The sequence below is a fragment of the Mus caroli genome, unplaced genomic scaffold (genome assembly GCF_978045245.1).
Source record: "Mus caroli unplaced genomic scaffold, Mus_caroli_1 scaffold_2, whole genome shotgun sequence".
Classification (NCBI taxonomy): Eukaryota; Metazoa; Chordata; class Mammalia; order Rodentia; family Muridae; genus Mus; species Mus caroli.
The window spans coordinates 1,936,555-1,951,183 of NW_028227257.1; the positions used below are offsets into that span (position 1 = coordinate 1,936,555).

General features: G+C 53.1%; 1 protein-coding gene across 1 annotated transcript in view; it reads left to right on the forward strand.

The window, feature by feature from the left end:
- The first annotated feature begins 1,991 nt into the window (after positions 1-1,991).
- The window catches only part of Taf4 (TATA-box binding protein associated factor 4), a 62,855-nt gene continuing 50,217 nt past the window's right edge, over positions 1,992-14,629 (forward strand). The window contains exon 1 of the mRNA XM_085831776.1: positions 1,992-3,249. Coding sequence (XP_085687902.1) covers positions 2,016-3,249 — 1,234 coding nt within the window. The 5' untranslated portion in view covers positions 1,992-2,015. The remainder of the gene's footprint in view (positions 3,250-14,629) is intronic.

Below are 14,629 nucleotides of genomic sequence, written 5' to 3' on the forward strand. Positions count from 1 at the left end.
TTTAGCTCCACCCACTTCAGTCTTAAGAGCTCTGCACTTGAAAACAGCTACCTGAACTGTGTGAGGCTCCCACACTGGGTTCTGCAGCAAGGAATGAAGGGACTGGTGGGCACAGACCCTAAACCCTACACCTGTAACAAGTCTCCATGGCTCAGGGGCTGTAAGTGTCATCGGCGGATGCTTAAGCATGGAAGGAGGCTGTGTACCATGGTACCAAGAGGCCTGTGAGCTCCAGAGCCTGGGCTCTGCTATGGCTCTCATTGTTTTGCTCCCTGTCACTTAATGGCTTCGGGGTACAGGCTACTGTACACCTAACTGGTGGGTCCCGTTAACCAGCATCAAGAGGATTAGCAAGAACCTGCTGATCCTTTGGTCCACTTTAAAATCTTTAAACCATTATCAAGAGTAAAGAATTCTGTGACTTGTGGCTGGGGGCTGTGACTAAGTAGTGTCCCCCTCACTCAGGATGATGCTCTTGGCCCTGAGTGTGTTCTCCTGTGTCCAAAGAAGACTCATGGGTTTTATTTACAACTGCGAATTTCTGTTCCTCCTAGTGTGTGTCAAGCCTATACTGGCTGTAGCACCCAACCTGCTTCCTCATTGTCTCTTTCTTTTTACTGGCTTTCCAAACCTGGAGGCTGATGCTCAAGAACAAAATTTCTGTTATTTAAGGATTCCCAAGCACATTTTGCAAGTGAGGGCACTGTGAGGTTTGTTTGTTTGTTTGTTTTGTTTTTTGGCTTCAAGGCGCACAGTTCTTTAGGTAGACTATTCCTTAGAGAACAGCTGGGGTAGAGTGGGGTTTGTATAGTAGTTATATAACTCATTTAGTTTAAAAGGCTGGGACAGGATCAACACACAGGCTGAGAGTTATACTCTGCTTTTGAGAGAAGAATTCTCACCTCACCTTTTTGATACAGGGCCCCACAAGACCCCAGGCTGGCCTCCAACTAAATGCATAACAAAGGTTGAACTCCTTATCCTCCTGCCTTCATCTGGGAGGGTGTGTGTGGGTAGTACAAGCTGGTGGGAAGTGTCTCTCTTTCAAGGCATGAAAGGAAAAAAAAATTACAATGTCAAATTCCTCATTCCCCAGTGCTGGATCTGTGCAGACCGTGGCAAGTCTCTTCAGAGGTGACGATGATTCTAGGAAGGTCAGTTGCGTTGAGGTCCCAACAAGGAGCTTTGCCATCTGGAATTTGTTTTCGGCCTTTTCAAAAAAAAAGAAAAAAAAAAGGAAAGACGAAATCCATAGCAATGTCCAATAAGAAGGCCTTTTGGTTAAGAAAACACCCAGAAAGAAAGGGAAGAAATGGTAACGAAAATGTTCCTACAAAGTGCTAGCAAGCATCAGTTTAGAGGATTTACAACCAGCCCCCCCCTCCCCCACGAGAAAAGTAAATAAAGAACAAATCAGCTTCCGGATGTCCAGCTTCTTCGCCCGAGGTGTGCACGGCCCTCGTACTAACCGCTGTAAGCCAGGGGAGTTGACCCGTCGCGTCCGCGGCGTCCTCTGCGCACCTCTCCGCCCCGAAAGCGCCTTCGTGCCAGGACGCCTGCTCCTCTCTGACCGCCCGGGCCCCGGGAGCGCCCGCGCAGCTGTCACCGCCCGCCCTGGCCGCAGCCATTTTGGAAGGGTGCAGACAAAGGGCGAACCCCGCAGCCGGCTACCGCGACCCACCCGGCGCCGAGCGCCGCCGCTCTCCCGGCCCCGCTGCCATTCCTACCAGCGCTCCAACAGCCGACCAGCACCCAGCGCCTCGCCTGCTCCCCGGCCTCTGGCGCTCGCAGCCATTGGCCGCGTCTTTTAAGAGCCCGCCGCAGCCAATCAGAGGCTACAGGGGCGCGGGCGTGGGCGGTGCGTGTCGGCGCGCCTGCGCAGTGGGCCGCCCCTCCCCCCTCCCTGCGCGCCGCGCCCCCGCCCGCCCCGCGCACCGCCCCCCGCCCCGCTGGAACCTCCTCCTGCCCAGGCGCGCTCGGCCGAGCGGCGGCGGCGGCGGCGGCGAGGAGGAAAGATGGCGGCGGGCTCGGATCTGCTGGACGAGGTCTTCTTCAACAGCGAGGTGGACGAGAAAGTGGTGAGCGATCTGGTGGGCTCGCTCGAGTCGCAGCTGGCGGCCAGCGCGGCCCACCACCACCACCTCGCGCCGCGCACGCCCGAGCTGCGGGCCGCGGCCGCCGGCGCGCTCGGGAACCATGTTGTGAGCGGCAGCCCGGCCGGAGCCGCGGGCGCAGGGCCGGCCGCCTCCGCCGAGGGCGCGCCCGCAGCGGCGCCGGAGCCGCCCCCCGCAGGTAGAGCGCGGCCGGCGGGTGGGGGCCCGCGGCGCCCGGGCTCCAGCTCACCGCGCCGCTTGCTTGTCCCCGCAGGGCCCGCGCCGGCGCCCGCCAAGCTGAGGCCGCTGCCCGAGGCCAGCGCGGGGCCCTGCCCCGCCGCCGCTGCCGCCGCCACCGCCGCCGCCGTCGCGGGGCCGGATCCCGCCGCCGCCGCCCCACCCGCCGGCCCCGGCGCCTCCAAGCCCGGCCCGCCTGGCCCGCCCGGCCCCGGCGCCGCGCAAACTTTGAATGGGAGCGCCGCGCCGCCCACCGCGCCGCACGCCGCACCTGCTGTCAGCCCGGTCAACAACGGGCCCGCGCCGCCGCCCGCTGCCGGCTCTGTCATCCAGGCGGCCCCCGCGCCCGCCGCGCCCTCGCCGCCCGCCGCGCCCGCGCCCGCCGCGCCCCCGCCGCCCGCGCCCCCAGCTCCCGTCGCGCCAGCCCGGCCGCCCGGGCACCCCGCCGCGCCCGCGCCCCCCGTGTCACCCGCTGCCGCTGCTGCCGCCGCCGCCGCTGCCGCCGCCGCGCAGAACGGGGCCGCTCCTGCCCCCGCCGCGGCCTCGGGGGGCGCCGCGGGGTTGGGCCAGCCGGGCGCGGGCGCGCAGGGGGCCAAGGCCGAGGCGCCCAAGCCCGGACCGGGGCCCGGGCCGGGGCCGGCGGCGGCGGCGGCGGCGGCGGCGGCGGGGGTCGCGGGCGGGGGCGCGGCGGGCGGCGTGCTGCTCGGGCCCGCCATGCCGGGCGCGCTGCCGGGGCCTGCGCCCGGGACCCCCGCGGGGCTGGCGAAGGGTGCGGCCGCGGCGACCCCCAGCCTGCCTCGGACGCCAGCGGCCACCACCGGCGCTATCCGGGCCACGCTGACGCCCACCGTGCTGGCCCCGCGCCTGCCGCAGCCGCCGCAGAACCCGACCAACATCCAGAACTTCCAGCTGCCCCCAGGTGAGTGGCAGCGCGCGGCGGGAGGCGAGGGCGGGTGCACCAGGCTGCCCTGGCGTTCCAGGAAGTTCTGGGCTGCATTCTGGGACCGAGCCCTAGTCGGGTGGCCCGCGAGGCCGAGGGGCGGCCCCTGCCCAGGTGACCTGCCAGTTTTGAGGGCGTCCCAGTCCTGGAGCTCTCAGAGCCCTTGGGGAACTCTGCTGTCCCATTCGGGTGCTCTGGGCTACCCGAAGGTCCCTTCTCTCTCCTTCCTTAGGTGAGGTCAAGAGAGGGCGAACAGACTACTCACGGGCATGCTAATGAAGTCTGTGGAAGGCAGTATGGGCTTCCCTGTTGCCAGGGAAGCCGGTTGGGGACTCCATGCTGGGAGCAGGCGTTTAGTGGTCATCAGTGCCTGAAAGTGGACCCTGGGTGTTTTTTGTTGTTGCCATCCCTGGAGGTCAGTAGGACACTTAGTGCGTAGGGGTCTGCGGATGCAGGAGATCATGGTGATTGTGGATGCTGGGACTCAGAAGCTGTCTAGGCTCTTGCAGATTCCACACATGTTCTGACTCTGTTGTCCTCGAATTCCTAAGGGTCCCTTGGGTTTGTTGAGTGGCTCCTTTCCTCGCTTGTAGCCTGCTTTTGTTTGAGAGTCCTCTGCAGGAGTGTTCCCACAGAACCCTGGGCCGGAGCAAGCCCTGTGCGCTCCTCCCGTATTACACGGTGACATGTGCAAGGAGTAGTGGCAGCGCCGCCCGCCCGCCGCGGTGGCAGTAGTAGAGAATTAGAAAACATGCTGCTACTGTGTCCTCTCCTGTTTTCTGAAAAGTGGTTTTGGTCACGTTGAAAGACCTACAGCATCTTTAGAATTGAGTTTTGCTGTGGAAGTCAGTGAGGATCGGGAAGGCTCATCAAAGGTCCAGAGATACCTGCCCTGTCTATGGGGATATAGGACCCAGAAGTGTTTGAGAGGTTGCAGGGGCTGTCATGCTCTGAGGAGGCGCTGGGTGTGACATAAGGCCTAGGAACTGCAGATGTCTCTTGCTACACATCTGGGGTTTGCTGAGAAGTGAGCAGGGTGTGTGTGTGTGGGGGTGGGGTGGGGTGAGGGGGGTGGGGTGTGTGCGTTTTGTGTGTGAGATTGAAATGCCTTGTTCATTATCTTCATTCTGACCTTTGGGTGGAAAGTATGGCTGATGTTTATAGTTTAAAATGCATTTTGTGCTTGTCATCTGCTATTCGAAATGCCACAGTACTTTAACACGGACTTCCCCAATGCAAGTATGTGCGCACATTGTCCTTTTATCAGGAAAGCTGGCTTAGTCAGGTGCCCATGGCATCCTTCCATAGCAATCTTGGCTTACCCTGGCTCCTTTGCTTTTTAAGTGCTGCACAAGTGAAGTCCGTCTCCCTGGGAGAAGGACGATGTCATTTGAAAAGGGCATTGGCTGCTGTCTGCATCACTGCTGCCTCCTTTTCCAGGCCAGGTTCAGAGTTGGCGTGTAGAGCAGAAGATAACTCCTTGGGGGAAATGTAAACATGTTCATTATTTGCACGTCTCTGAGTCTGCATCTGCGTCTGCATCAGCCCCCATGCTTGTGCTGGAGAGTAGGGCAGAGTCTGGTGACGGCTGTGTGGCAGACACTCAGAGCTCTGCTTCAAAGTCGCCACATGCTTTCTAAAAAAGAGAAAACTCATACCCATCGTCTGTTGCTGCTTTGGTAAGGAGTGCTGACTGATTACCTCACTTTAAAAACCCAAAGCTAAGTAAGCTAAGGTTTGGTGCTTAAAACTACTACCACCAGTGCTAGAAACACAAGACGGGGAGGGGTAGTCGGAGGATGCAAACATCCTAGTTTTGTCCTGTAACTGAGTAGGCAGAACTTTTTCTAAGTGATGCTCCTTCTTCATTGATATCTTTTATAATAAAATATATTCAGGGAAGATAAAAACAGAGTGAGTTCCAGGACAGCCAGGGCTACACAGAGAAACCCTGTCTCGAAAAACCAAAAAAAAAAAAAAAATAGGTTCTAATAAAACTTTGTTTAGCCAATAGCAGCCTTTGCATGGTAAGAGAGAGAGGGGAGGCAGGTTTCAAGGCTACACATAGGTGTCAAGTGGAATAGCATACCATTGGCAGTTGAGAGGAGTGTGAAAAGGGCTGAGTCCCTCCCAGTGCCCTCATGAGAGAGGTCATGCTGGGGGAGGGGAGGGACACAGGTTTCACCCTGAGGTCTTTGAGGTCAAGTTTAATCTTCAGCATTCACCAGGAACTTCTAATAAGCACCTTGAACTTGTTTTTTTATTTCTTTTATTTTTTTAAGCAACTGGAGCCCAGATCTTCCCTGTCAGGACAAGTTTCTAAAGGGACTGGGATGTTACTGTGGTTGTGAGTTGCTGGTGGTTTGCTGGTGCCAAAGTCTAAGTTTGATCCACACTGAGAGCTTTAGATAGCTCTCAGAGTGCTGGACGGCAGGTGCACATGTCAGGAGGAGATAGAGGCATGTTACAGTGTGACTATAGTTGTCAAAGGGCAGGTGAGAGAACCTCAGAGTTAGTGTGTGCTTTGGGGACTTTGAAAGTTCTGGGTGAGAATGCTGTCCTGCAGGCTGTTTTTCTGACTTGGCAAATTAGCATTTTCTTTTACGTGTGCTCATTCTACCTTGGTATTGAATTTACTCTCATGCTGCTCTAGAACTTGGCTAAATCATAGGTTCTCTGTGTAGGAGCAAACATTCCTTCTCTTGGCCTGGATGCTGTGGCTCTGGAGTGACACAGGTGCCAGGTGCTGGTTCCCACACATGGGTGTGGATTAGTGGCTCACCACATTTGGGTCTGCCTGAGTTGTTGGGCAGCTCAGGGTGGAGTTCTGGAGGGGTTATGGGCTGGGGTTCTGGAGGCCAGCTTTGGCAGCAGCAACCACAAGGAACATCCTTGGAACTTTATTTAGCTTTTCTTACTCCAGGTCACAGTTGCTGTTTGCTTATGGAGCCTCAGTTTGACTGTAAAGTGGCTGACTGTTGTGTGAATAGGAAATTGTCCATTGCCTCACAGGATGAGACATGGATGGGCACAGCTGCACTTAGTCCTAGTTCCCTGATCCTCTCCCTGCTCGAAGGATGTCAATAGTTTTTTTATTTTTTATTTTTTTTTTATTTTTTTATTTTTTTGGTTTTTCGAGACAAGGTTTCTCTGTATAGCCCTGGCTGTCCTGGAGCTCACTTTGTAGACCAGGCTGGCCTTGAACTCAGAAATCCGCCTGTCTCTGCCTCCCAAGTGCTGGGATTAAAGGCGTGCGCCACCACGCCCGGCTGTCAATAGTCTTTTTTTTTTTTTATTTATTATATATAAGTACACTGTAGCTGTCTTCAGACACTCCAGAAGAGGGCGCCAGATCTCGTTACGGATGGTTGTGAGCCACCATGTGGTTGCTGGGATTTGAACTCTGGACTTTCGGAAGAGCAGTCGGTGCTCTTAACCACTGAGCCATCTCTCCAGCCCCAATAGTCTTTTTAAGGTTAATTTTATTCCAGTGAAAAGTCTTACACAGTGGACAAGAAGTTTGGGGTAGGTCGTCTTGCTCTGAGTGGACAATGCTGGGGTGGCCACTACCCACAGAGCCACATGCTACCTGTGGGAGGACCTCACTAGGGCCTGGCTTTAGGCCAAAGGTTGTAACCTAGTTTGCTGCTGCTGGAGGAGGAGGAGGAGAAAGAAGAAGAGGAGGAAGAGGAGAAACATTTTGGTAACCATAACTCGGGCAGTGGTGCACTTTGGAAGACTGGGGGTGGGTCTCCTTTCCCATCAGATTCGGGCAGTGTGGTGATGGGATGATGACTGGCATTTGCAGCTGTGTTTGGAGCTGTTCAGCAGTGTGTTTTGGTAGTCGAGGCCTGTGAGCATTTCAGGATGGTGGACTCATCCACACTTCATGCTGTGTGTTCACGCAAAGGCTCTGACCTTGGGGAGAACCCATCATATCAGCTCAACTCTTTGTTTTGGTTTTCAGGGTCTCTCATTAGGTTGTCTGGGGCTCTCATTCTATAGCCCATGTAGGCCTTGCTTGAGGTCCTTCAGGTCTAGCTTCCTGGGTGCTAGTGTATGCTGTTATACTTGGCTTATTGGTCTCTATGTATATGCACTGCACTTCTGGGCAGATCCCTGTATACTAGGGCTGCTAAGAAGAGTACCCCCTGGCTTGGGTAGGAGTGAGTGAAGGAGGGAAGATCAGCCACTGGGAAACCTCTTCACAATTGCCCCAGAGAGGCCACTGGATCAGAACCATGCCTACCTCACTCAGCCCCCTGCCCTGAATGGAGTGGCTTGGTGGGGTAGTACTTAAGTCAGGGTGTTCCAGGATGCTTTCAAAGACTGCCTCTGTGTAAATGTGCACTTTCTTCCACTTACAATGTAAATTTGGAAACAGCTTTTATAAATAGCAGGTTATATCCGGGCTGATCAAATCATTATAGCTGCTTTTTTTTTCTTTTTCTTTTTTCTCTTTTTGCAAATCTTGAAGCAAAGATGTAAAGTTCTATAGAAACTGCCTAAGGTCTGAAGCAGTTTGTGGAGTTTGAAGAAGCAACTTTGCTTTTCTCCATGAGCCTCTCCTTGCCTGGTCTGGGATGCAGCTGCTGTTCAGGGCTGTTGTTGGCAGTCTTTTAGTCAGGCCTTGGCTAGCACCAAAACTGCTAGATTAAGTTAAGAAGATGGGAGAGGGGGGCTTTTGTGTAGGAAGTCTGGGTGCTGTGCAGCTTTGTGCCTGTGCTGAAGCCAGGGTTACCTGGTGTTGGTTTGAGTGCAGTTGGGCCAGTTCTCTTAGAACTGCTTGGCAGATCAGGCACTGAACAGTTATGTCTAAGAAGTAGGAATTTTATATTTTATGCTAGGGCTGTGAAAGTTTTGGTTTTTACCTTCTTTTGAATATTTGTACCAAAGACGTAAGAGCTTGAACTTGAAAATCTTTAAGAGCTAAGATTGCCCACAGTTAGAATCCATTTTTACCCTGTTCTTTTGTGACCTGTCTGCCCAAGTATGGGGCCAGGGTGCTGCATGCAGACCTGCAGTTTGCTCCACAATCATGTTCTGGTGGGAGGAGTTGCTGGAAGCTAGGCCTTTTGCCACTCTGAGAGTCTGTGAAGTTCGGGAGAGCCTTGTCCTTTCCTCCTGAAGCTTTAAGCATACTGTTATTGTGTGCACGTGGTGTGTGGGTGCATGTGCTTCAGCACACATGAGAAGAGCGGACAGAGGTGTGGACAGTCATTCGTCCCTGCCACCTTTCTGTGGGTTTTGGGGATCAAACTTAGGTGCCAGCTTGCAGAGCATAGCAGTGTCTTTACTCACTGGGCCGGCAGTCTCTGTCTCCTTCCTGAGGTGTTGAGGGACCGTTTTGTGAGGTCCTGTCCTCTGAGTGGTAGAGTGGTTCTGAGGAAGGCACCGGATTCTGTGGCCCCAAACTTTTGCAGGGAGTGCACCTACAACATGCAGGTGGGTGGTGCTGATGACCTTGGTTTTTGGAGTCATTGCTCTGAGAGACTTCTGGTTCTGGCTTTAGAATGAGACCTTAGTAGTGAGTCTGCTCTGTGGATCTGAAGGCGTTTAATTTGAGGGTGTGAGGTCTTAGTTGATGCTGAGCAGCAAAAAGAACTGAGCCCTCCCCATTCGGGGCTACTGCCCAGAGCATCCTGCAGAGTCAGATCTGGGGTATGTGGCCCAGCGTGCAGGCCCTGGCAGAGGCTGAGCATCCCTGGATCTGACAGCACTTTTGAGAAAGTGCTGGCAGGGGTGAAGGAAGGGTCTTTGGCTGACGACTTGTCACAGAGTGGCAAAAAAGGGAGGGAAAGAGCCTGCTTCTTACTTCCTGTGTACATGGGGATGGGGGCTCAAGATTCACTTTTTCCCTGTGTGTACCAGTTTGTATTTGCATGTGTGTGCATAGTATATGGCGTCTCCCTACCCCTTTAAAAAAGACAAGGTTGCTCATGGAACCTAGAGCTTGACAAAGCTGTAGCCTGGCTGCCAGCACAGCTCAGGGGTCCTCCTTTCTCTGCCTCACCAGCTCGGAGACGGTAGTGGAGCTGCCATGCTTGACTTGTTCAGAGTGTGCTTTGGGTTAAACTCAGGTCTTCCTGTGTGCACAGCAAGGATTTTACTGCCTGAACTATTTCCCAGCCCCTTGCTTTTTAATTAACCTATCCCCACTGGTGTGTGTGTGTGTGTGTGTGTGTGTGTGTGTGTGTTACAACTTGGTAGAGAGGCCACAGGTTGTTGGGAGGTGTTTCTCACCTACCGACTACCTGTTTGTTGAGAAGGGTCACTCACTGGCTGGTACTCAGCAAGTAGGATGGACTGGCTGGCCAACAAGCCCTTGGGATCCATGGACAGTGCTTGTCTAGTGCTGGGTGACAAGTGCGTGCCCTGGCTGTTTATGTGGGTGCTGGGGCTCAGACTCAGATAGATCCTCACACTTATGCAACAAACACTTCATCAGCTGAGTTCTCCCCCAGCCCTCAGGATTAGTTTTTGAGAGACTTTGGGTCTTACACAGGGGAGCCCTGACTTGATGGAGAAGTTCCCACTCACAGCATGAGCCTGCTTGGTGCTCAGCTGACCCTTGTAAAGTGATTCAGAATATTACTGTCTCTCAAGCAGTGGTTATTTGAAAGCGTTTGAAAGAAAGCCTTTCTGGCTGACTTGTTTGGACAGGGTCTCCATGTGTAGCCCAGGATGTCTTACCCCTGCCTCCAAAGTGCTGTGTGTGGAGTTACAGGTATGGACCACCACACCTGGTGGTTTCCCCATACCCCAGGGTTGCAGGGGCATTAGTATTTTCCAGCCTGCTTTTTCTGATTTTTGTTTTGTTTTGTTTTTTGAGACAGGGTCTTTCTGTGTAGCCCTGGCTGTCCTGGAACTCACTCTGTAGACCAGGCTGGCCTCGAACTTAGAAATCCGCCTGCCTCTGCCTCTGCCTCCCAAGTGCTGGGATTAAAGGCACCACTGCCCGGCACTTTTTCTGATTTTGAGTTTGTATTTACTATAGGAAGTTGCGAAGTTAGAAGAAAATAAGTCTTTTGTCGTTGCTCTTTGCCTAGACTTTCCTGTGAGGGCTGACCATTTCTGCCTCTCCTTATGATATATTTGATATCATAAAGTTAGAACCTTCCCTGCCCTGCTGAGGAGTGTGGCTAGCCTTGTCTTGCCCTCAGGTTTTCTGAGCTCTCCTAGCTAGCCCTCATTGGCTTTTGAGGCTTTGTTGCACTGCGGGCACCTCAGCCTGTGCAGACCCTGTGCTGAGGTATCCCAGCCTGCTGTAATGGCCCACCCTTACTTGCATATCTCCACATACACCTGCATATCTGATGGTTGAGCATTTTCTAGGCCTTGATAGAAATTACTTTGCAGGGGCTAGGCCAGTTTACCCTTCTATAAGTATTGTCAAAATATGACTTTTTTTGAATCAGTAATAACGCATAGGGCCTATGTAATTGTCCTTTGATTGTGTCTGTGACTCAGCTGGTGTGGGTCTTGTTAGTGTGGTTGGTGCTGGCTGATCTCACTCACTCTGTACTTGCAGAACTGCAACTAAAAATACATGCTGCCCCGTGAGCATGCTGAGTCAGGGTCCCACAGCCGCAGACCCCGGCTCTTCTGGCATGGCTCTTGTGTGGGGCCAGGTACTTGACAGAGGAATTTCAAAATATATTTCTGGCTCTCATGGGTGTCTATGGCCGAGAGGTGATGCTAGGCAGGGAGGGCCTTCCTTGGGAGTGAAGAGAGGGGCCAGCCATACACCGTCTGTCCAGGGAACGACTGGGGTAGGCAATGGGTGTGGGAGAAGGGTAGTAGGAGGTGAGGCTGTGTTGGTTTGGTCTAGGAATTGAGATTTCTTTCACCTGGGAACCAGCTGTTGAGGATTTAGTCAGGGTAGTGACAGAATCAAACTTTGTTTTGTGGTCCCTTTTGGGTCTGTGAGCTGTGGAATACAAGGTTGTTGTGGGGGCTGGACAGAGGCAGAATCCTAGTGGTGGTGTGAGCTGAGCATTAGTGGGGCTTGCTCATGGCTGCAGCTCTGGGGACTGGTTAGGTGGTCTTGTCAGTGAGTCTGATGCATGGGCCATACTGATGGATGACCTCTGGGTGGAATGTGCAGGTTTTGATGTGTTATGTCTGAGTGGGAATGTTGGGTAGTGAACATAATCCGGAGCCCAGGTAGAGGAAAGGATTTGAGAGTCAAGAGTATTTGGTGGCCCTTATGATCATGGTGGGAAGATCTATGGGCTCCTCCTTCCAGGCATGCCCTGCACCTGGAAGCAGTGGCTTGTTTCTGGGGTGGGCTGTGGAGTCCCTCAAGCCTGGGGGGGGGGTTTGGGAGGAAGGTCTCCCAAGCAGGCAGGGGTTGAGAACCAACTATGGGGGGTGGGGATGGAGACATAGATAGACAGTGTCCTGGGACCCTTTTTGGGGACCAATGCTTCCTGTTTGTCCCTGTGACTGGGCTCTTTGACATTGTAGGTGGGCTGAAGCCCAGCCAAGCTGCCAAGTGTATCTGCTGCCTTAGGCTCCATACTGTGTACTGATGTTCTAACTTTCAGTCTGTGGCCTGTCTCTGGGCCTTGAAAGTCTCTTGGTAGGGATATTTCCTGTGTGAAGGTGCTGAATAAACAGGAAAATGCCCTGCCAGAGACCCAAAGGCCACTGTGAGGAGACTTGGCAGCTCAGTGTGTTGGTGGCTCTTAGGGATTTGCTTGTGGTTCACTTTGAAGTCTGTTTTTGTGCTTAACACATCTGTGTGCAGGGAGTGGGCTTCTATAGGGAATACATGGTGTCTGCATCTGCTTAGGGGAGTACTCATTGTGCTTAAGGAGTCAGGGAACCTGTTTGGTGCAGTGACTCAGTGTGTTCTCTAGCCTTGGCTCTGTCATTCTGTGAGGGTGCTGGTGGGCTCTGTTTCACAAGACTCCTTTGATTTGAGTTCTTTGAGTTCTGTTCCACCTTGCAGCTCCTGTTTGTAGCTGAGGGTCCCTGGCTAATAATGCCCGTGAGATAAGTTATTGTAGTCATGCCAGCTGCAAGAGCAGCAGGCAGTGGGCAGGGGCTTTCCCTTGTCCTTCGGTTTTGTCCCAAAAGCATCATAACTCTTTCTCTAATTCCAGCTGGGAAAATTTGGTAATTGGCTGTTTCTAAGTGCAAAGACTATTGGGGAATTGGAGCTGTACGATGGGAAAGCAAGGGGAGGTCTGAGGGACAAGGAGCAGGCCCTAGGATATGGCAGAGTTGGCAAGAGGGAGTCTAGGGAGGCTCAGCTTCAACTTCAGATCCCTTGTGCTAGAGGTGGAGGGAGTAAGAGACTATTGCTGGTTGTGTTTGGGGAGTAGAGCTCTGTAAGTCTGGAGTGTAGTTTACTAATAGACTGTCCTCTCCTAGAGACACTTGGTCAGCTGCATTCCATACAGGACCCTGCAAAGTTTTTCCTGACACTTCTGACAAGTGGGTGGAGCCACGATGGTGCCACTTAGGGAAGAATTTCGTTTAGCACTGAGGGAACTTGGGTCAATGTGTGTGAAACTTTAGGGTGACTCAGTGAAGTTCTGGTTCTGTGAGGAGCTGCAGGGAATTTCTCATCAGGCTCCTTACACTTTCAGGTTCCAGGTATCTCTTGACTTCTGTCCTCTGACCTCTGTTTCCTGGTTTGGAAGCCTTGCCAGGCTTTAATTGGTTCTAATTTTACCCCTTGGGTCCTGTGACATGGCTTTGTTGCCACACATTTGTGATCACTGTCTGGGGGGCTGATTGGAGGTTGAAGAGGAAGATGACCTCTCACCCTTGGGATGCTTTGTAGGCCAGATTCATCTCTGTGGGATTTCTGACTTACTGCTGTCTTAGCATCATGGCCCTAAAACTCCATTGTCCAGCCTGGCTTTCCCAGAATCCTGGCATCATTGTCGTATGACTTTCTCATCCCAGACGTGGTCCCAGAGGGTTACACCTCATGACTACATGTGACAGTGACCATATGGACAGCTGAAGTGCTCGAGGCCAGGTGATATGTATGTGCATGTGGAGTATTGAGTGTGTGCATTGGTTATACATGACACACATGTACTGGGAGATGTATGAACACCATTCTTAGATGACAGAAATGCACTAGGGCCAAACCTAGTGTCACGGTCTGTAGTCCCAGCTTCTTACTTAAAGGCTGGTATGGAAGGATCAGGAGTTCAAGGCCAGTGTGGCTGCAATGCAAAGTAAAAAGAGGGCTTGGGCACAGCATTTGAGTCTCTGTCTAGCCTGTGCAAGGCTCTTCCTTCATTGCCTGGTAGTGACTGAAAAGGACACCACCAGTGTCCTGGTGTAGATAGGGTGGCAGGCATCACTCCTCACGACTTTCTGTGAATAGCATTGTGCTGCTGAGGTAGAGACTTCACAGGCAGCACTTCCAGGGGGCTGAGGAACTGCTCAGTCATGTTACTGTGTTTCTCTTGAGGAGGCCAGGAGCTGGGACTTGGGACTGTTGCTGCAGTTAGCCTTCTGCGCTGGCAGCTAGCTTTGTTCTTACATGTGTTTACAGCGGCCTCAGCACTGGAGGGGATTGTGCAGCACCTGTGGCAGGTGTACTTCTGGCCACGGTGACACTGTATGGTTACAGCTCTCTCTCTCCATGGTTGACACAACACTTTAGATGCTCTTTGAGCACAAGATGTCCTTCCTCTACCAGATTCCTGGTCTGATGAGGAAGCTGTGTGAGTTCTCTGCTGCCTTTGGATTGAAATTTAGACTCTCAGAGCAGCCTGACCTCCCAATCAGTCTGGCTTTGCGCTTGACAGTTAGGACCTTTTTCCTTGGCAGAGCTTGGTGTGTCCTTCCCTGTCACTGGGTTGGTTTGTCATTCTGGGGTGGAGACCCAGCTGAGCAGAGTCCCTGTGAGGTGCTGTTCCGGATGGTTGCATTATTTAAGCAAGCCCATACCTCTGGAGCTTCCTGTTGCTAGTCTTGCTGTGGTCTTGTACACTGAGGGGGACACTCACACACTCCTACACTGTGGTGGTTTGAATATGCTTGGCCCAGGGAGTAGTACTATTAGAAGGTATGGCCTTGTTAGAGTGGGTGTGGTTTTGTTGGAGGAAGTGTGTCACTGTGGGGTTGGGCTTTGAGACCATCCTCCTAGCTGCCTGGGAGACAGTCTTCTGGTCACTTTTGGAACAAGATGTAGAACACTCAGCTTCTTCTCCAGTGCCACACCTATCTCCATGCTGCCATGCTTCTTGCCATGATGATAATGGACTAAACCTCTGAACCTGTAAGCCAGTTCCAGTTAAATATTGTCCTTTATCAGAGTCACCTTGGTCATGGTGGTGTCTGTTCACAGCAATAGAAATCTTAACTGAGATGTACACCCTCAGCA